At 40.5% G+C, this 21,463-nt stretch overlaps 1 protein-coding gene and 1 long non-coding RNA gene across 10 annotated transcripts in view; both read left to right on the top strand.

The window, feature by feature from the left end:
* The window catches only part of SNRK (SNF related kinase), a 68,431-nt gene that overhangs the window by 9,002 nt on the left and 37,966 nt on the right, over window positions 1-21,463 (top strand). For 4 of the 9 annotated variants that reach the window (XM_069560740.1, XM_069560738.1, XM_069560733.1 and 1 more), the window contains 3 exons: window positions 4,706-4,767; window positions 8,320-8,439; window positions 8,535-9,008. In XM_069560740.1, the coding sequence (XP_069416841.1) occupies window positions 8,367-8,439; window positions 8,535-9,008 (547 nt within the window). In that variant the 5' untranslated portion in view covers window positions 4,706-4,767; window positions 8,320-8,366. Of the gene's footprint in view, window positions 1-4,705; window positions 4,768-8,319; window positions 9,009-21,463 lie in introns of all 9 variants that reach the window. The other 5 variants (XM_069560734.1, XM_069560735.1, XM_069560736.1 and 2 more) reach the window with 3 other exon arrangements.
* LOC138424228 (uncharacterized) lies at window positions 17,454-19,886 on the top strand. The gene is made up of 2 exons (XR_011250703.1): window positions 17,454-18,697; window positions 19,496-19,886. It is a non-coding gene; the product is annotated as an uncharacterized lncRNA (long non-coding RNA).

Here is a 21,463-nt window from a genome sequence, read left to right on the forward strand (position 1 = left end):
TAGCATTTTTCATCACTTTAACGAGAGGCAGTTCTGTTGAAGAATTTGAACTTATTACCTGTGCTGCTGGTCAAGGTTTTGTGGCTTGGGTGTTAACCCTTTTCTCTCTACAAATGCTAAGTGCTACTTTCCATCAGTTAATAGATTGTCTGACTCCTTTCATTCAAATCCCTGGAATATAGCTTGTTAAATTTAGGGATCTCCCTGGTAGCTCAGACGGTAAAGCGTCTGCCTGCAGTGCGGGAGACCCGGGTTTGATCCCTGGGTTGGGAAGATCCGCTGGAGAAGGAAATGGCAACCCACTCCAGTAATCTTGCCTGGAAAATTCCATGGACTGAGGAGCCTGGTAGGCTACAGTCCATGGGGTCGCAAAGAGTCGGACACGACTGAGCAACTTCACTTTCACTTTCACAACTTCACTTTCAAATTTAGGGAAAATAAAGGTTTCTTAAACAAGCACTTTAAGGGATAGATCTGCGTTGGCAACCCAGTCTCTGCCTTGAGAGACTAGAGCAGACTTTTCAGCCTGGCATTCCTGGTTACCTCCAGTGGCCCTGAGTCCATTAAAATTGACTGCCTGGAAGAAAACTTTGAGGACATACTTTAGTAAACAGTTACTTTACCTTCCCTTGGCAAATGCTTTATTAGACATTTGGAGGTACGTTTTTGCCAGTCGGGCCATTTCTCATAATAAATGATTGACTGAAACCTTCTAATTTGCAGTTTCTGTCTTGATTCCATCCAGGGGCTACAGGCTGATTCTGATACCCACATAGTAATATTCACCCAGTCCAGTGAAGAACTCTAGATTCTTCCATAACTTGGGACCTGTTGACTTGTTTGTGATGGTTGCTTCTTCTTTTTTCTTTTTTTGGCCATGCTGTGAGACACGTGGGTTGTTAGTTCCCCGAGCAGAGATTGAACCCAGGCCCCCTGCATCGGAACTGCCAGATCCTAACCGCTGGATGACCCTGGTTGCTTCATCCTTGCCTTATAGCCTATGTTAATAATGCCCAGGAGGAGTTCCAGTCCAAAAATGTGGAGTACTGTCTACTTTGGATGAAAAGGACAGCAGTGGTGACTGCCACTGGGATTGCGCTTGTTTTTGTTTGCCTTGGAGGTGACTGATACTCCTGGAGGACTGAGTCTACTGCCTTCTTTTCGGCCTGTGCTGTTTTTGTTCTAGGTATCTGAAATTTTAGCAGTGAGATCAGGGCGGCAGTTTTCCTGAGAACGTGCGTTAGTTCCTCTATTTCAGTTTACTTTTCTCTAAACGTAGGCTTAGTCTGACATTTCCCATGAGTAAGAGTTACAGTTTTCATATTTTTGCTGTTTGTGAAAGATACCAGATAATTTCCATGTATAAGAAGCTTAAATACAGTTTTAGCATGGTTGTATAAAAACCCATCTCTTAGCTGTCTATATTGGAGGGAGAGCCCTGGCACAGATCATTTTTCGAGGCATGTAAATTGTTTGGAAGGTTTTTCTGTGTTTGAATGCTAGTGGTCTGGTTTAACGGGAAATTTATAATATCCCAAAGTGTAGAGAGGCTGTGGGGTAGCCTCCTTTTTGCATATGGCCTCTTTTCGTGTGGCCTGCTTTCCCATGCCGTGGCTTGCTTGATAATGATGACCCACACGGAACCACCTTTGTTGAGCGTGCTGTGTGAGGTGGAGACCTTAGTTTGGTATACAGACCACACTCCAATGGTAAAGATGTCAGGGAAAAGCTAGAAGTGAGTTTTGACAAGAATAACAGGGTGCACTCCAAATTGACGGTAGGTTTAACAGAGGCTGGTTTTACAACTGTTTTCAGCAGCTTGCAAAATGTGTGTAGGGCCACCCACACTTCCTTCCTCTTCTCCAGCCACACCCGCACACTTGAGTTGCTTCTGCTCTCTTTAGTAAACTGGGAGAGCGTCAGTGTATTCTTGCAACACATACCAGTACTTGTTTCTCAAACACGAATTTCCGTATTATAAACACCTGTCCAGCCACATCATATCCATGTATGAGCATATGCTATCATAAGTAAGAAGACCGCTTTAGAATGGTCTAATTTGGTGCTTTTGCTGTTTTAAAAGATGTCATAATAGTTAACGTAGTCATTAAAAATGGTGATTTAGAAGAGCATAGTGCATGGAAAATGTTCATCCTGTAGTGGAGGAAAAAGTCCTGTGACTTCATATACAATATCTTAGCTTTGTACAGAAGCCCAGGTGTAAAGAATATAAACTTAAGCCTGAAGAGAGGCTATCCTTGATGAGATTATAGATGTTTTTTGTTTGTTTTTCATCTATGGTGCTTTTCTCTATTTTCCAGATTTTCTCAAGTGAACTTGTTTTGTGGAAATACTTAGAGAATGGTTGCAACTTCCTCCCATCCCCATGTGTATATGTGTGTGTGTGTGTTACCCCATTTTGTGTCTGGCATGTATTATACATAGAAAATAATTTGGAAGCCTGTGTCCAAAATGTTAACAGAGATTATCACAGAGGGTAGAATAATGGATGGTTTTTTTAAAAAACTTCCCCCCCTTTTTTTTTGCCGCTATATATGTTCTGATTGTATTTTTTCTTACACTGCATAGATGTCTCTTTCATAATTGAGACAAAAATACTGAAAGGAAAGTAATTGGTCAGTTGAAAAAAACCGAATATACAGAATATAAAGAAGATATAGTTATGTATAGAATGATCACGCCTGGGGTTTGGGGGAGGATGCATGCACATTTGAGTATGGCTGAGTCCCTTCACTGTTCACCTGAAATTGTCACAAAATTATTAATTGCCTGTATTCCCAATACAGAATAAAAAGTTTAAAGAAAAAAGCAAATAGTCGGATTTTGTGGGATGCTTTATTGAAAAATCATCAGACTTTGATACCCAACTAGAGATTAATTTCTTTGCCAATCTGCAGTATCCATTTCCAGTTGAATACATCCTGGGAAACCAAGCAGTCCACGACTCTCTGCAACCCTGTGGACTGCAGCCCGCCAGGCTCCCCTGTCCACGGGATTCTCCAGGCAAGAATACTGGAGTGGGCAACCATTTCCTTCTCCAGGGGATCTTCCCACCCAGGGATGAAACCTGGGTCTCCTGCACTGCAGGCAGATTCTTTACCTTCTGAGTCACAGGGAAGTTTCTAAAAACAGAAGAGAGATGATAGCTCAGTAAATTCAGTCTCTTGAGGTAGAGTGGAAGACTGAAAGAATTTCTGCCTGGGTGGAGGAGATCACTATCATCATGACCATGGTAGTGATGGTGGCAGCTAGTATTTACTGACTGCTCCCTCTGTGCCAGGCTTTATTTTAAACACTACCTTTACTAACTGATTTAATTCACCACGATCTGTGCCATGCTCTTGCTACTGATGTTTTCAAATGAGGAGACTGACCATACAGAGAGGTCAGGTTTTTCTCAGATCCAGTGGCTAGTGGCTGGTAAGCTGGCGTTCAGATCCAGTCATTAGCCTTAACAGAACCAGTCCTCAGCCAAGCTGGACCATCACACTGCCTTGCCAGACTGTGGATGAAACTGTCTGTTGGAGAGAGAAGCAGGCGTGGGTAATGGGAGGAGCTATTGTATCTCACTTGGAGCTGAAGGAGCAGGTTGGCATCCCAGAATTGACCTTTCTTTAGACGTGGGCCTGTGCCCATGACTTTGCTTGGCCCTGTCTGTGTGAGCAGCTGTCTCCGTTGCTCTTCATCCCCTCATTCCCAGCAGTGAACTTGTTTTCACAGTCATCTTTCCTTCTTCCTCCTTTCATCTTTCCTACTTCCCCCAACCTCTTCATGTGCTCTTTTCCCAGAGCTCATAGGAGCTTGAGCTTAATGATTACCTGGACTCACCTGTAGTATGTTGTGTAAAGTGCCTTGGCCTAGTTTGAATGTTTAGAACTTGAAATTATTGATACGATGTTCCAATGTTGAGGAAAGACCTGCAAGGTTGCCTTAGTTCCCTCCCTGTGCCCTGAACTTAGGTATCAGTGGCCCTCTCACATGCTCTCTGTTCATGGAGTTTCTGTTTTACTATCAGATGGAAAGGCTCTAGTGCAGAGCCTGTTGGGCTTTGAAGCCTGGCTGAGCAGCTTGGAGCTGCAGGCTGCTGCTTGTGGGGCAGGTGCCTACCTTGCTGGCTGCTGGTGAAGATTCCTTGCGTTGAGGATTCGTGCTCATTTCCTAGGAGGCATTTCAAAAACAGTGACTTTACTCTTCTTTATTATAATTCCCTCCTCCTCCAAGTGGAATAATCCTTTTACTCTGTCTACCTGGACCAATCTGTGTATCTGTTCACTGTGAAATCAGTTTAGTTCAGTCGCTTAGTTGCGTCCGATTCTTTGCGATCCCGTGGACTGCAGCACGCCAGGCCTCCCTGTCCATCACCAACTGTCAGAGTTTATTCAAACTCATGTCCGTTGAGTTGGTGATGCCATCCAACCACCTCATTCTCTGTTGTCCCCTCTCCTCCTGCCTTCAGTCTTTCCCAGCATCAGGGTCTTTTCACTGTGAAATACCTGTTGCCTAAAGATTCCTTGAACGGGCTGTAGTTGACAGAGGGGAGAAAAATAATGGAAGACTGGGTCACTGAAAACAAATTCTCCATTTTTATTTGTCTGTCTGGGTCCACCCTGAGGGTTTATATTTTAACTTTCAGCAAAAGTTAAAACAAATAGAACTAAACTAATATCTTTGTATTTTCTTTTAGGAAAAAGAAGAGACTAACAAAACACAGTAATAACAAGGATTACTGCACATGCAGTTTGCAGGGTATGTCTTGGAGTTGGTACACAGTCGCCTTTACTTTACATAAGCCACATCTTAACATTCTACATTGGTGTTCAGAATGATTTTCAGTCATTGCAAGATCTCAGATATCAAAAAATGATTCAGTTATTTCCTGTGTTAAGTTGCTCAGTTGTGTCTGACTCTTTGGGACCACATGGACTGTAGCCCGCCAGGCTCCACTGTCCGTGGGGATTCTCCAGGCAAGAATACTGAAGTGGGTTTTCCTCCATTTCCTCCTCAGGGGGTCTTCCCTACCCAGGGATCAAACCCAGGTCTCCTGTGTTGCAGGAAGTGTCTTTTACCGTCCGAGCCACCAGGGAAGCCTAATTATTTCCTATACTAACTCAAAATACACTTGATAGTATGATTAAACAGTATTTTAATAGGTGTTCAATAACAAGGATATTTTTCCTCTCAACTTTCAGTTATTTCTAACTTCCTGTTTTTTAGGTTTATAATTGTAGTTTGATAGACACTGAAAGTCACTCAGTCATTTCTGACTCTTTGCAACCCCATGGATAGTCCATGGAATTCTCTAGGCCAGAATACTAGAGTGGGTAGCCTTTCCCTTCTCCAGGGGACCTTCCTAACCCTGCAGGAGACCTGGGTTCGATCCCTGGATTGGAAAGATCCCTTGGAGAAGGGATAGGCTACCCACTCCAGTATTCTGGCCTAGAGAATTGCATGGACTGTATAGTTCCTGGGGTCGCAAAGAGTTGGACACGACTGAGCCACTTTCATTTCACTTCACTTTGAGGCAATGAAAAAGGGATATATATGTGTATCCAGAAAAGTACCCCCAAAGTGAATTCTTTGATAGTGAAAGTATTAGTCATTTTCCTACAGGGTAGCTTGTCATTAAGAAGATACCCTATGAGATTTTTCCCCATGAACTTGCTAGTAGATTAAAAATTATTTCATTGTGCCCTTTTGCTAACCCAGTTTTGGAAAGAGAAATGACCGTGTGAATAGTGATTATCTGTGGGTGTCTGAGACCCTAAAAAAAGATCCCGCCCATATCTGTATATTCCTTTGTGATACATAAATCTTTAAAAAATAATTAAAATGTAAACCAACTGAAATTTGTTTATAAAGCCTTGATTTCTGTGCCACTTTCCAGGAATACATCTAAAGTGATAGATGAAAAAGTAAATATTATGTAACTTCGGGGCAGCCTGAAGAGGTTTTTTCTGAAAGCTAAAGTTGCATTTGTAAGCTTGTGCAATAGAAACATAAACTCAGGTAGAATTTGAAGAGTTATTACCTCCCTTATGATTAATCAAAGCTAAAGATTTAAAGATAGTTTTCTGCCTCCTGGAGTTAGCTTAGAGTTTTTGTTTTTGAAAATTAAATATGCTTAAATTAACTTTCTTTTGGGGAACTGCTGTCCAAATAAAGCAAGCTTTTTCCTCTTGGATTTTCCTGTTATCAATAAAATGAGCAGCTCAGATGACAAGGATAATACACAGTACAGAAGAAATTTGCTTTTTCTTCAAAGAGAAAGCCACATAAGCTGTATCTTAACAGTGCACGTTTCTCATTTTTAAAAGTCTCAATAGAAATAGGATTTTGTTTCTGAAGTTAATTTGCAGAAACAGTATAGAACAGTGGTTAAAAGCACAGACTTTGGTGAATCTCAGCTCTTTAACACACTGGCCTTATAGCCTAGGCCAAGTTACTCACTGGATTTGTGCCTCAAAGTGAAACTAATAATCCTATCTCTGGGGGCAATTTTCAATTAAGTGAAGCACTCAGAATTAAACTCTGAGGGTAATTTACAATTACAGAGAAGTTTGAGGTGGCCCCAGATATGTGATTCAGATCATTTTAGCCTGCATGGGAGAATGACTGTGAGAGTTTTTTTTTTAACTTTCACGATATTGTCACCCTAAATATAATATTGTTTAGAATGGTCATATGTTTATAAGAGGTCTGCACTTTGAAATAAGAATTCGGTTTGAACCTTCAGCACAGTGCTTTCTTGGCTATAAAATGGGAATAATACTGACCTCTTAGGGTTGCTAAGGTCCAGTGACACAGTCTAATCTGATTCAGGTTTTGCACTGAATATATATAGTGGGTTTTCAGTAAATGTTAACTGTTAGCTTTTTTCTGTTCTTTTAAGCAAAAATGAGATTTAAAGGTATTTAATGATAGTGCTTTAAAAAAAAACAACTTTTATGTACATGCAGTTTAGGTTTTTGGGATATTTTCACCTAAGTAGGGTAACTGCTCTAAGTACTGTTAATAAAAAGTTACTGAAAATGTGAAACTGCATATGGGAGCGCTAGAAAAGGTTCACTGCACGGATTAATATGCACTAATAGGAAAGATCTAGTCTTAGGAGATGGCTGTATTTTTCATGGGATTTTGTATTCTATTTAATTTTTGTAAAAAAAAAAATTAATAGTGGGAGTTTAGTCTGTGAGATTTAAAATGATGTCTTAATTTGTATAATAAACATTTAAAATTTTTTCTAAGTCAGGGTCATTTATAAGAACCTATTTCTGTATTTTAAGGTTTATACTGTAAAGGTTAAGAATTTTAAACTCGCATATAAAATGAGGTTTTTAAAGCCAAATAACCTTTAACATGCACATAGTTTAAACGCATGCTTGTGTGTTCTTGAAATGTATGCACATCGTGGTAGGTTTTGTTTGAGAGTTGGAAAACCATAAGAGAAACAAGAATAACGTATAAGCACAAAGAATAAGTACCCGTCAGTCAGCAAATATTGAAACACCTAATGTGTACCAGATACTGTTCTAGGTACTAGTGATGCAAGAGCAGACAATTTACTTGTAAATATTTTGAAAAAAGTTGCATTTCAAAATTTGAAAAAATGTTGATTACTTGTTCTATATAAAACACTGTTCTTGGCGTTAGCAGAGGGTAGAAATAAAACATGGACCCATAGAGTCCTCAAGGACCTTGAGGTCTCAGGGTAAAGATGGTGTGTACTGAAGACTGTAAGATTAAGACCACGTGGGATGGAGGTGTTTCAGGTGCTTTGGAGATACAGGAGAGGGAGGTAGGTGAAAATACCCCAGAAGACTAAACTAGACTCTTCCAGGAGAGTCAGAAGTCTTTACTGAAGGGATTTTATATTAAATAGTGCTCATTTTGGAAGAGCAGGAAGAAGTTGTTGGTTTCTGTCCAAGTGTATATTTGTTGTGTTTTCCCCTTTTAGTCAGTCCCAGACTTCTTTTTTAAGATGCTAATTGAAATTACTTGTGGAAAATATTCTTCTTTAAACACTTTTTAAAAGCATATCAAACTTGCCCGTTTTCTTGTGACATCACCCAAAAATTGTTTCAACAGATTAACTTTGTATCAGTTTGCAAAATGGCATTTAAATGATCAAGCTTTATAATGTAAACCCTAAATCTGTGAATAGGTAATTATAAATGCCCCTGACTCATTTTATGTCTCAATATATTTATTTCAAGCTTCTTATAAAGCCAAATTTTCAAAAAGTGAAGCTATAAAAGGATAAGTCACAGAAAACTTAATTTTATTTCTCTTATTTTGTAGATGTCCATGACGATATTGAAAATGAATTCCTTATTTTCACCAGATATATGAGAAGATCCATTTTAAACAGTCTAAATATTTTTTCTCACGTTGGCCCAGCATGGCAGGATTCAAGCGAGGGTATGATGGGAAGATTGCTGGATTATATGATCTGGATAAAACCTTGGGTCGAGGTCATTTTGCAGTGGTTAAACTTGCCAGGCATGTCTTTACAGGTGAAAAAGTGGCAGTAAAAGTTATTGACAAGACAAAATTGGACACACTAGCCACTGGCCATCTTTTCCAAGAGGTGAGATGCATGAAGCTAGTGCAGCACCCCAACATCGTGCGCCTCTATGAAGTGATTGACACCCAGACCAAGCTCTACCTTATCCTGGAACTTGGGGATGGAGGAGACATGTTCGACTACATAATGAAGCATGAGGAGGGACTTAATGAGGACTTGGCCAAGAAGTACTTTGCTCAGATAGTTCACGCCATATCTTATTGCCATAAACTCCATGTGGTTCACAGAGACTTAAAACCCGAGAATGTGGTCTTCTTTGAAAAACAAGGTCTTGTAAAGCTGACAGACTTTGGTTTCAGCAACAAATTTCAACCAGGGAAGAAGCTCACCACAAGCTGTGGATCTCTTGCATATTCTGCCCCAGAAATTCTGCTTGGTGACGAGTATGATGCACCCGCAGTAGGTGGGTACCTTTCAGTATTTGCTGTCTTGAATTCTACTGGCTGAAGTGTAGTTGGTCAAATCAGTTGTTGTTTATGTGAAAATAATTTCTAAGAGAATTTCTGTTAAATGGATCTTAGTAAACAGGTTGGGTTTCATGACTGCTGTGCTTCCCTAAAGATGTCTGAGTTTATTTTACCTTATAGATAGCTAATGTCTAAAGTATATTTGTTAGCACAAAAGAAAAAGAGTAAGTTACCTTTTAAGATAACCTCTCATCGGCCTGTTTTGTTTGTATTTTTAGGGTCTGAGTGCTTTTCCTATCTTTTTTAGATACTTCTAGTTATTTCCTTCCTGTGAATACATTTAAACAGTCATGAGACCCATATTAGAAAGGTACTGTGAATATTACAGTGTATAGCGTGAAGAATTCTGGCACTGAGATCATTTATTGTGACCTTGAACAGTGTACTTGACCTCTCTGCTTCATTCATCATCCAAAGAATAGAATTAGATCAGATACGGGTATTGAATGTTATCTTGTTTACTTTTCGCAGTGACCCCTGTGGTGGTTACTGTATCTTCTTGTATAAGCTAGAAAGTTGATAACAGAGTGCTTGCTGTGTGGTAAAGTAGTGGTAACTCTTGGCATTCCACCGGCCTGCTCCGTTCACTCTAACACTTCCTCACGCTCTTACTTGTCATGAGTTTCTCCGTTGTGACACAAGTGTGTATTGCTTTTCAGCTTGTGTCAGTTTTGTCCCCTTGGAATCATATTTGTTGTGAAGGTCATTTAGGAATTTATTTTCAGTTTTTAAGGATTTGTTAATCTGAAGATGTGGTCAGCTTTTAAAATTTTAGGTTTAATCTTAGAAAAATAATCCTAATATTACATGCATATGATATCAAACTTCATAGATAATGAGCCTTTCATTTGCATTCTGATTGTTTAAAATACAGGTTATAGAAGGTTAAAGGTAAGCACTGAAGAGTGCTGATGTTATGCTGAATACTCTGTACACCAAGGCACTGTTTCATGTTAGACTATGTGGTTTCTACCCACTACAGATAACCAGGCTTCACTGAAGTCTTTCATTAGAATATTTGAGGCAGACATCTTTTGATTAGTGGAGACCAATCTGAAAATGGAGGCAAGAATATGCAGATGAGGAAGCATCAATGTGTCAACGTGAAAAGGATATTTAGCCTCACTAATAATCAAGGAAAGGCAAATTAAAACTGCAGTAAGACCCTGTTTCTTACTTTTCATATTGAGCAAAGCTGCTGCTGCTGCTGCTAAGTCGCTTCAGTCGTGTCCGACTCTGTGCGACCCCATAGACGGCAGCCCACCAAGCTCCCCCGTCCCTGGGACTCTCCAGGCAAGAACACTGGAGTGGGTTGCCATTTCTTTCTCCAATGCAGGAAAGTGAAACGTGAAAGTGAAGGTGCTCAGTCGTGTCCGACTCTTAGCGACCTCATGGACTGCAGCCTACCAGGCTCCTCCGTCCATGGGATTTTCCAGGCAAAAGTACTGGAGTGGGGTGCCATTGCCTTCTCCGTTGAGCCAAGCTAAAGGCAGACAAAACCAAGTGTGGATGAGACTATACAACGTGAAGAACTCTTGTACTTTGTAGACGGCAGTTTGTCAATAGCTAGTAAAGTTAAGTAGGCATGCTGAGACCCAGTGGCTCTGCTTCCTGTGTGTATACCGTAGAGAAGCTCTCATATGCTGGAGATTTTCAAAAAATGTTGTTAGCAGTATTGACTGTTCATCAGCAGGAGAATAAATTGTTCATTATTCATACGGTGAAACTATAGCTTAGTGAAATTTAATGAATTATGTCAACATGGCTGGAGTTTCACAAACTTGTTTAAGTGAGAAAATGAATAAAGAGAACATACAGTATTAGAACATTTATACAAAAGTTTAAAACATACAAAGCAGTGTGAAACATTGTTTAGGGCTGCAGTACACGCAGTGAAGTATGAAGAACATGAGAGATCGAGGTAGCTAACTTCTGAGGTGCAGGCCTGTCCGCAGGGTTTCAGCTGTATTGGTGATGCTTTGGGCAGTGAATGCACAGGTGTTCATTGTGATGTTTTTCCCCTCCTCTTAAATACTGCATCATGGAACTTTACATAAGTTTTTAAAAACGAAAAGAAAATTGTCTGAAAAGATAATCACCAGTCTGATAAATGGTTAACTTATGTTGGTAAAGTGGAATTGAATAGAGTTCATTTTCATTATTTGTATTTATTTCCATGCATTTTGTGTAATTGTGTGGTTGAAATTACTATGGAATTGCTTTGAAAAACAAATGGAAAGTCACATTTCTGTTAATGTAATATTAGTTTATTATGCCAAAATCAATCACTGATTTTTCACAGATATTTAGAAAAATTAGTTGGGGATAAAGATTAGAATCTATCACTTAATTATCAGATATTGTTAAGTAAAACAACTTTGGTTCAATTTTATAATTAAGTTTTTTAAGAGTACACTGATTCTCAGCATTGAAAATTCAGAAATTGTATTTTGTTATATTCAAAGATTCAAATTTGATTTTATTTAATTGTACTTTTTTTCTTCTGTATCATTACTTTTTCTTTCACTTTTTATTCTTTCTAGGACCTTTGAGTTTCCCTTCTGATTTCTTTTTTAGTGTCTTGAAAGCTTTTTTCCTTTATTATCCTGATTTCTAATGAATACATCTAAGACTGTGTTGTCTTCCCCCACAGTCTGTGGTAACATCCCAGGAATTTCACTCTGCAGCCATTGTTATTCATCGCTAAACTTTACTGCTTTGTTTCTTGTTGAGATTTTTTGTTTTTTAAAAATTCAGAATGGATACATTTATTCTTCCTTTTAGCTATTTGGTTTTAACTTCTAATTTTAGTATATTACAGTCAAATATGCCTGATTGGTTTCTGCTTTGGGAACTATTTTTAGATTTTCCGTGTGGTTTAGTACATAGTAATTTTTGGTTACGCTTCCCTATGTGATAAAAATATTTGTATTTTTGGTACATATAGAGTTTTTATACATAATTAAGATTGTTAATTATGTATTTTGTCCCATGTTTTTATTCTTATCTGTTATTTTTTGAGAGAATTATGCCAGTCCCCTACTCAAATCTGTCAATTTTGTATTTTAATCAGTTTTTGCTTGTACATGTTATTTTCATGCTGTGTTAGGTATATAAAAGTCTATACAATTTATTTTACGTGATGGATTATCACTTTTAGCAATATGAAACTGTGCTTATTTGCTTATTGCTTTAAATCCCATTTGTCATTTTGTTTCAGGTTTATCTTAAACAATATGTAGCTTTATTAGGTGTCCATAATTCATAAGACTTTTAATAGGTGAATTTAGTCCATTCACATTTGTTTTTTACTGGAATATTTGGACTTGTACTGTTTTGTATTTTTCATCTGCCTTATTATTTTATCACCTTCTGTCGTGTTTTGTTGGAGTATTGAAGTTCTCTTTGCTCCTCCTCTGGTGGTTTGCAAGATGTGCAGTCTGTTTCTCTGTATTAGTGTCTACTTGCAATGTCTAGAGTTAATATTTGTATCATTCCCTCTACCATACAGAAAACTATAGTTTGCTTTCACTTTCCTTTATTTGCTTTTATTTATTTTATAAAAAATTTTTAATTTTGAACTTAATTTTACTAATTTTTTGGTTTACCACTGATTTGTCTCCTTTCTATCTTAGATTACTTTTGTTTTGTTTTTAATTCTTTAGAGAAGATTTGTGAAAAGTTTTCCAAGTCTTTGTCTGAAAGTATCATCACATTTGAATGGTACTTTGACTGGGTATAGAAGTACATAGTGAGAATCGTTTTCTTTCCAACTTTAGAGATACTCTCCCGTCATCTTTTGCGTCAGATGCTGTGGGGGCAGAGTCTCACGTGAGGTTACTTTTGTTTTCGTTGTTGGGCTGTGCTTTTCGTGTGATCTGTGGTGCATGGTTTCGCTTCTGGAAATGCTGTACTCAGTGGTTTTCTTGGGTGTTCTGCTTGGTGCACTTGGTTCTTGTCTCCTGTTGCTCATGTGTGCTTGGTGCTTGGGGATTGTTAGTTGTGTGCTTAACTTCTTTATTTTTTTTTTGGAGATTCTCTAGTAGTCTGCAGATACAATGTCTGAGTAACCTCCAGTTGATGTGGGGGAGGAGCAGAGGGTGGCCTGGTATCTGGCCTTAGTATTTGACAGTCAGTACACCTCTGCCTCTGTGCCCACAGCCACTACCCCCACCTGGAACAAATACCTGCCTGTTCATGCTCAGCGAGTTACAGAGTGAGAGAACTGGAGTCATTCTCTTTTGAATTTTCTTTTGTGGATTCATTCTTGCAGTGACTGTCTTAAGTGCAAGCCTTTCTTGTTTCCAGACTGTCTTCTGGAAAGGACCAGCACGGATGCTTCTGTCAGCTGGCTCCTCTCTTAGTCTGATCCCGTGTGCCGTCTTCCTTTGCTGTCATGTCTAGAGACTTGTGGGGAGGAAGAGAGCTGGATCATACTCAGGGAGCTGTTGATTGCAGTTGCCTCTGTTGGCTTTCAAGAATGTGAACTAAGTTGACTTCGCTGAATTAGAAGGGAAAAGGAAAAAAATGGGATTATTCAGTCAAGAATACTGGAGTGAGCTGACATTTCCTCCTCCAGGGGATCTTCCCGACCCAGGGATCGAACCTGCTTCTCCTGCATTGGCAGGGGGGTTCTTTACCACTGAGCCACCAGAAGACTTTACTCTGCTTTAAAAAGCAAAACTATACTTTATAGGTTTCTTCAAATATAGAAACTCTAAAATGAAAAAACTGTTTCTTAGATCATGCACAGAACTTTTCAGATGTAAAACCCTAACATTGTTTATATCTTTCTACTTCACTACATTTTTGAAGTTTAGTTTCAAGTTAAAATGAACTAGATTTGATATCGAAAACTTTATCATCTCACTTGAGATTCAGAGGCTTCCAGGGAAGTTACAGTTTTGGAACTGAAAACCCCTATATTAGATGCTTCCTAGTGTATAGACAAACAGTTTCAAGGATGAAATATTAGGTCTCTTCATTAGCTTATTATTTGCTAAATTAACATGCAGGAGAAATCATTGAAAGCTAAATTATGTAAAACGTGGCACCATGTTAATACAGTGCAAATGTTTGGACGTAGAAGTCAGTGTGTATAAGCTTTTTGGGATGTAAACAGAAAATCTGAGTACACTGTCCACAATTTGCAGTTCAGTATTTAATAGAGGTTATTCATGTATGGAGTTACAAGAAGTGTCCTCATGCATGTGAGTATGCAGAAAACTAGAGGTCTTTTTATAAATCTATGTTTTGTCCCACATTAAAATATTACTCTCAGTAAACTAGGAATAGAGGGGAACATTCTCAACTTGATAAAGAACATCTTCAAAAATCTACAGCTAACATACTTAATGATGAATGACTGAATGCTTTCATCTTTATGCTTTCCAAGTTTGGAAACAAGAAAAGGATGTTCACTCACCACACTTATTGGGTGCAGTACTAAAAGGCATACAGAGTGGAAAGGAAGAAATAAAACCACCTCAGTCTGCAGATGACATGATTTTCTGCTTTGAAAATCTCGAGATGTATATTTACAGAAAAATTCCTAGGAACGATAAGTGAATTCAGCAGGATCACAGGATACGAGATCAACACACAAAAACCAATTGCATTTCTCTATATTAAGAAACATCTGGAGCCTGAAATTAATATATTTACAGTCCTATGAAAGAAAATTTATGTATCTAAGAAAACACATATAACAAAATAATTTATGCTGAAAAATGCAAAATGCTAATGAAGGAAATTTAAAAAGTCTTAAATAAATGGAGAGATGAATCATATTCATGAATTGGAAAACCAGGTAGTACAGATGTCACTTCTTCCCAATTGATCCATACGTTTAATCCAGTTCCTGCCACAAGCCCTGCAGGGTTTTTGATGACATAGACAACATTATTCTAAAACTTGTGTGGAAAGGCCACGGACCCAAAATAGCTAAAACAGTTATGAGAAAGAAGAGCTGGAGAGGAGTCGCTATTACACCACTCTGGAAAATAGTTTGGCAGTTTGTTATAAAACTAAATATATACTTCCCATACAACTCTGCAGTTGCACTCTGGGAGTTTATTTTCACATGAAAATCTGTATGTGGTTGTTCGTAGGAACTTTATTTGTAATAGCCCCAGACTGGAAACAGGCCACAGGTCCTTCAGTGGGTGAAATTGTGGTGCATTCTTGCCCTGAAATGCTATGCAGCAATAAAAAGGAACAAGCGATTCATTGAACAGCCTGAATGGATCTTAAGAAAATTACGCTGAGTGAAAAAATGCCAATCTCAGAAACTTACATACCGCATAATTCCCATTTATATAACTCTTGAACTAAAATTATAGAGATGGAGGACAGACCTGCAGTTGCCACAGGCTGGAGACGCTGGTGAGTATGTAGTTATACAGGGATAGCATGAAGGAGTCTTGGGTGATGGAGCACGTCTGCATCTGATGTCACTAAATGAATCTGTACCTGGGATGGAATTGCATGGACGCTGCACACAGATGAGTGATGTAACGCAGGGAAACCCGAATGAGCTCTGTGGAGTGCACCAGTCAGTGTCCTAGTTGTGGTGGTGTTCTAGAGTTAAGTAAGCTGTTGCCGCAGGGAAAATTGGATGAATAGTACATGGGACCTCTCTGTGCTTTTTTTTTTTGTGGTGGGGAGCAACTCTTATGAATCTATAATTATTTCAAAATAAAAAGTTAAAGAATACTTACTATTCTTTGCCTAAAGTGAAAGTGAAGTCGCTGAGTCGTATCCAACTCTTTGCAGCCCTATGGACGGAGGACCCTGGTAGGCTACAGTCAATGGAGTTTTCTAGGCAAGAATACTGGAGTGGGGTGCCATTTCCTTCTCTTAGGGGAATCTTCCCAACCCAGGGATTGAACCCAGGTCTCCTGCATTGCAGGCAGACGTTTACCACCTGAGCCATCAGGGAAGGCAAGTATTTCAATGTAGATGTTCCTGAGCTGTTGTGTAGGGGTTGTTTTTACTTAATTTATTTTTAGTGATAATGCCTTATTTTGGTCTGCGAGTGAAGGTCGCCACGGCAGAAACACACTGCATTTTTTCATTGCTACCAAATTTTTATATTGTATTTTAAAAAATAAAACCAATTGTAAAACCAGATAATCAGCCAAAAAATTACCCTGTATCCATGGAGGCCAGAGCATTTAACCTTCACAGTGTTGAAAATAACGTACTCGCATTTATTTTGGAGAAGTGGTTCTTAGGTTTTTCTGACTCCGTAATGCCTTAACATCTGACGAAGTCTATGGACACATCTTAGAATTGTGTTCTTTTTCATTATTCTTTTCTTTGTCCTGACTTACTGCATATGAAGAACATCTCAAAATCCAGTGTGAATTTAGAAATGACTGTCTGGTCTCCCTGAAAAGAATTACCTTTTATTGTCAAAAAGTAGATCAGTAAAACATAAACTCAGACATTCTTGACTTAATTTATATGCTAATTATATCTTGTATAATATTCGGGAAATCTTGGCGTATTTAAGCCCAGAGCTGTAGTTAAGCTGAGGCCACGTATAATGTGCTTACAGCGGTTGTTCCTCAGCCTGCTCTAGTCCTGTGAGGAAACATCTCTGCACGCTCTTAACCATGAAAGAGTCTGTCAGAGGGCTTAGGGAATGGGAGCCACCAAAAGACCTGTGATTCTAGCATTGTAGGTATAAGACATTTAAATATTCTCTCTGAAATTTTTTAAAGGATTTCTCCTTCCTATACAGATAGTGCAGCCTAACCTAAACTTTGTGACAGAACTTTGAAATAATCCAGAAAGATGTGAGCAGATGAGAGATGTTTTCATAGGCTTCCATCAGTCTGCCACTATAGCTTCTACCGTGAATTCCTTGCTTTTATGTCAGACTGGTTACAGAGAAGCTGTTTGTGTCCTCGCTAAACGCCCTTGCCAGCGGCTGCACCACATCTGTGTACAGTTTCATTTTTCTCAGTTGTCACTTATTAGAGACAGATGCCTTTGTAATGTTTCAGTATTTTTTGACTTGAACCTTTTCTTCCCAGTCAGAATCTGGCTAAATTTTATATTACTTATTCTTATCCTGTTTGTCATTTGGACATAGGGTCTTGATGAGTGTAGGTTGGAAGACTTCAAGCGTGTGTCAGAGTTTTAGGGAAGATTTATGCCTCTTCTGTGTGTAGGTAAGGAAGTTTGGTCGTTTTTAAAGTAGCACCTTGTTTTACTCTAAAAAGGAGACGTAGAACCTACTTGTGTGAGTGTGCCCAGCATAAGCTGCACTGGACTCTGGGACTCAGGCCTAGTCACGCGGGTAGCATCTGCCAAGAAGTGAAAGACACATCCGTAGAAATGTGGCACACGCCTTCCACAACCCACTGTGACGCACAGGGTCACATGCTCTGAAAGGTACTTTTTCAAAGTATAGTGCCATCACTTGTCATATAAAACCAAAAGAAAAAATGAAAATCCATCCCTAAACTTTCTGAAGTTTCACATGCCTAAGAGAAATGAAAATTATTTCAGAAATCACAATTAAAAATTGATCCGGCATGAGCCCTTTGACTGTGTGGATCACAATCAACTGTGGAAAATTCTGAAAGAGATGGGAATACCAGACCACCTGACTTGCCTCTTGAGAAACCTGTATGCAGGTCAGGAAGCAACAGTTAGAACTGGACATGGAACAACAGACTGGTTCCAAATAGGAAAAGGAGTACATCAGGGCTGTATATTGTCACCCTGCTTATTTAACTTCTATGCAGAGTACATCATGAGAAACGCTGGACTGGAAGAAACACAAGCTGGAATCAAGATTGCCGGGAGAAATATCAATAACCTCAGATATGCAGATGACACCACCCTTATGGCAGAAAGTGAAGAAGAACTAAAAAGCCTCTTGATGAAAGTGAAAGAGGAGAGTGAAAAAGTTGGCTTAAAGCTCAACATTCAGAAAACGAAGATCATGGCATCCGGTCCCATCACTTCATGGGAAATAGATGGGGAAACAGTGGAAACAGTGTCAGACTTTATCTTTTTGGGCTCCAAAATCACTGCAGATGGTGATTGCAGCCATGAAATTAAAAGACGCTTACTCCTTGGAAGGAAAGTTATGACCAACCTAGACAGCATATTGAAAAGCAGAGACATTACTTTGCCAACAAAGGTCCATCTAGTCAAGGCTATGGTTTTTCCAGTGCTCATGTATGGATGTGAGAGTTGGACTGTGAAGAAGGCTGAGTGCCGAAGAATTGATGCTTTTGAACTGTGGTGTTGGAGAAGACTCTTGAGAGTCCCTTGGACTGCAAGGAGATCCAACCAGTCCATTCTGAAGGAGATCAGCCCTGGGATTTCTTTGGAAGGAATGATGCTAAAGCTGAAACTCCAGTACTTTGGCCACCTCATGCAAAGAGTTGACTCATTGGAAAAGACTGATGCTGGGAGGGATTGGGGGCAGGAGGAGAAGGGGACGACCGAGGATGAGATGGCTGGATGGCATCACAGACTCGATGGACGTGAGTCTGAGTGAACTCTGGGAGTTGGTGATGGACAGGGAGGCCTGGTGTGCTGCGATTCATGGGGTCGCAAAGAGTCGGACACGACTGAGCGACTGAACTGAACTGAGCCCTTTGTAAGTAAAAGCACTTGATTTGTTCGTAAAAGCACTTATTAGTTCTGTCTTCATAGTGCTTTGGCTTTAAATGTGAATGTTTTTTAATTTGAGGAGGAAGCAATGCCTTGAGTAAAATCTTTTGGGTTTTATAAATAAACTGTTATTGAATTTAATGTCTATAAGGAAGATTCTTGAGCAGGAAGTGTCAGGTGTGGTATAGTCTTATGGGTACCCTGTAGATGGGGTTTTTAGGCTATCTCCACTGTTGATTTCTTAATGAAAGGTTTGAGAAACATGATAGAAATGATTTGCATGTTTTTGATGTTTTCCTTATTGCCTTTTTAGCCGTGGTTCTTACTGTGTAATAAGGTCAGATCAAATGAAACAGATGACTCTGTTTTGAAAAGTATAACTTACTGTCAAGTGGTATGGTGAGATTTAAACCGGTGGTTCTTAACTCGTCACTCACCAGTTTCACTGGGGGAGATTTAAAAAAGAAATGTCTGGGCAACCCTGCTAGAGATTCTGATTCTGATAGTCGTTGGGTGAGGCCCCCCCCCCCCTCCCCGCACCAGAAGCTTCATGAGATTCCAATAAGCATCCAGCTTTGCCTACCACTGATTTGAATCCATAGAATCAAATGTTTTCAGCCACTAGTGAAAAAACAGATTCCCAGTATTCTAATGTTCTTTAGAGAATCAGTAAGGAAAAAAAATTTTTTTTAACGTTTAGGTTCAACAGTGAGACTGTGGATTCATTTTGATGTTGATAATGGAACTTAATTTCTCCCCTCCACCTCCTGCCCCCCATTTTTAGGCACACTGTGCTCATTCAGTGAAAACCAATTTCGGGTCCCTTTGAAAAGTTTTCTGATGCTTCTCCACTGCCTGGAACTTGAAGCTAAACACTCATCAGGGTCCCCTTGTCCTGAGGAACCCAGAGACTGTCCTGCCCGCTTCCTTTCCACAGCGGTCAGAGGTTGCTTCACTGCATCGCTCAGAATCAGTTTCTTCGTGCAGAAGACGTGCGGTACCTTTGCGATTTTCTCAGGGCTCTGGTGACTGTTAACTAGACAGGGGTTTCATTTTGTTTTAGGTGGATCTTAGTGCACCTCTTACTCCCTGTAAAATCCTGTAGAAAGACAAAGGTGTGCAGAGCCGGTAATTGCAGGTCCTGTTCGAATAAAAACCAGAAGTTTGTTCACCTACCTTTGTGTGTGTGTCTGTTGTCTGAGGAGGTCAGGTTCGGGCTGGGGTGTGTGTCCCTCTCTGAGGAAGCGGGGGAGAGAAGGGATTCCAGCAGCAGCTCTCCTTTCCCCGTGCTGCTGCCCTTCTCAGGCCCTGACAGTTCCGGGGAGAGGCGGCCGCTGGGGCTGGGGCGAGGGCCCAAGAGCCGGGCTTGTCCGCAGCTCTAGGGAGAGCTAGCTGTAGGGAGGGGCTCTCTTGGGTCTGCAGCCTGAGGCCGCTGTCTCCGGCACCCAACGCCCAGGAGGAACACAGTGCTGCTTCAGTGCCTTTGAAAACAGGAATCTGTTACGTCACTCCTCCGCTTGGAACATCTTAAAGGCTTGCCATTCACTTAGTCAAAACTGGCATCCTCACCGTGGCTGGCCTGGCCTTTGAGGTTGGTTCACCCATTTCTCTCCTGACTTTCCCTCCCAGTTTTCCCTGTCATTGCTCAGCCGCCTGGCCCGCCAGTCACCCGCCTCCTGCTCCAGGCCTGCTCTCAGGCCTCTCCTTCCCACCGCTCCGCTCTCACTCACTGCCCTCTGTGCTCTGGGGGTCGGAGTAGTTCCTGCCCTAGGGTGGTTGTAGCAATTAGGTGAGTGGAGACCCTGGGGAGTCAGCCTTCAGCCATCAGCTGTAAGTGTCTCTGCACAGCCACCTCTGGAGAGAAACCTGACGCCTTGCATTTCTGTGGCGCTGCAGTGGCCTCCTTTTCCTACCTGGGGTGCTCTCTCCTCTGGGAATGTGTCCTGGCGGAATTTCTGAAATGCTGGCTGCCTGGGGAAACTGGGAGGAAGGGAGGCCTGTGTGCATGGGCTTTCTCGCTCTTGTTTGTAGCTGTGAGTAACTTTCAGAATGCTAGGTGTGTGTTGAGGGAGTAGGTTGACCTCTGGAGAAGGGAGTGTGTGTGTGTGTGTGTGTGTGTGTGTTAGGTTGTTTTTTTTTTTTTAAAGAAAACACTGAAGGTCCTGGTATTTACTTGATAACTGCTTAGTTTCTTGCAACTTCAGAAGAGTCATTCAAAATATCCAAAACACTAACACATATAAAAACTGAAGCCACTTGTCTTCGCCACTTATCTTCACTTCAGGTGTGACATAGGAACCTTGGGGATGTTGGAAATATCAGACTTGGTTGTTTTTTAAGCCTTTTGTTTGTGGAGAGAAATATGCACCTGTTAAAGACTAGTTTGCAGAACAAAGAATCAGAATAATCTCAGTGACACAGGAAATTCGGAATCCTTTCAGTCAGAATGCACACTGTTGGACAGACTCAGAGCTCCAGATGCCCCCAGAGTGACTGTGTTTAAGAACTGCGGGATGTGTGTGCTTCTCCCAGGGCTCTGGGCTCCAGCCCTCTCCTGCGTGTCTCCTGAGGCGGGCCTGGCGGGACTCATCAGCGACAGGCCCCCACTTCCTGGGGAGACCCTGCCCAGCGGGTCCTGGAGCTGTTGTGACCCCCAGGGCGGCCGTTGGGACAGGCTTTCACTGTCACCTTAACACACGGCTCACTGACTCCTTTCAAGGGCCGTGACTTCCTTCAGTCGGATCCGCATGGT

Source organism: Ovis canadensis, chromosome 19, assembly GCF_042477335.2.
Source record: "Ovis canadensis isolate MfBH-ARS-UI-01 breed Bighorn chromosome 19, ARS-UI_OviCan_v2, whole genome shotgun sequence".
NCBI lineage: Eukaryota > Metazoa > Chordata > Mammalia > Artiodactyla > Bovidae > Ovis > Ovis canadensis.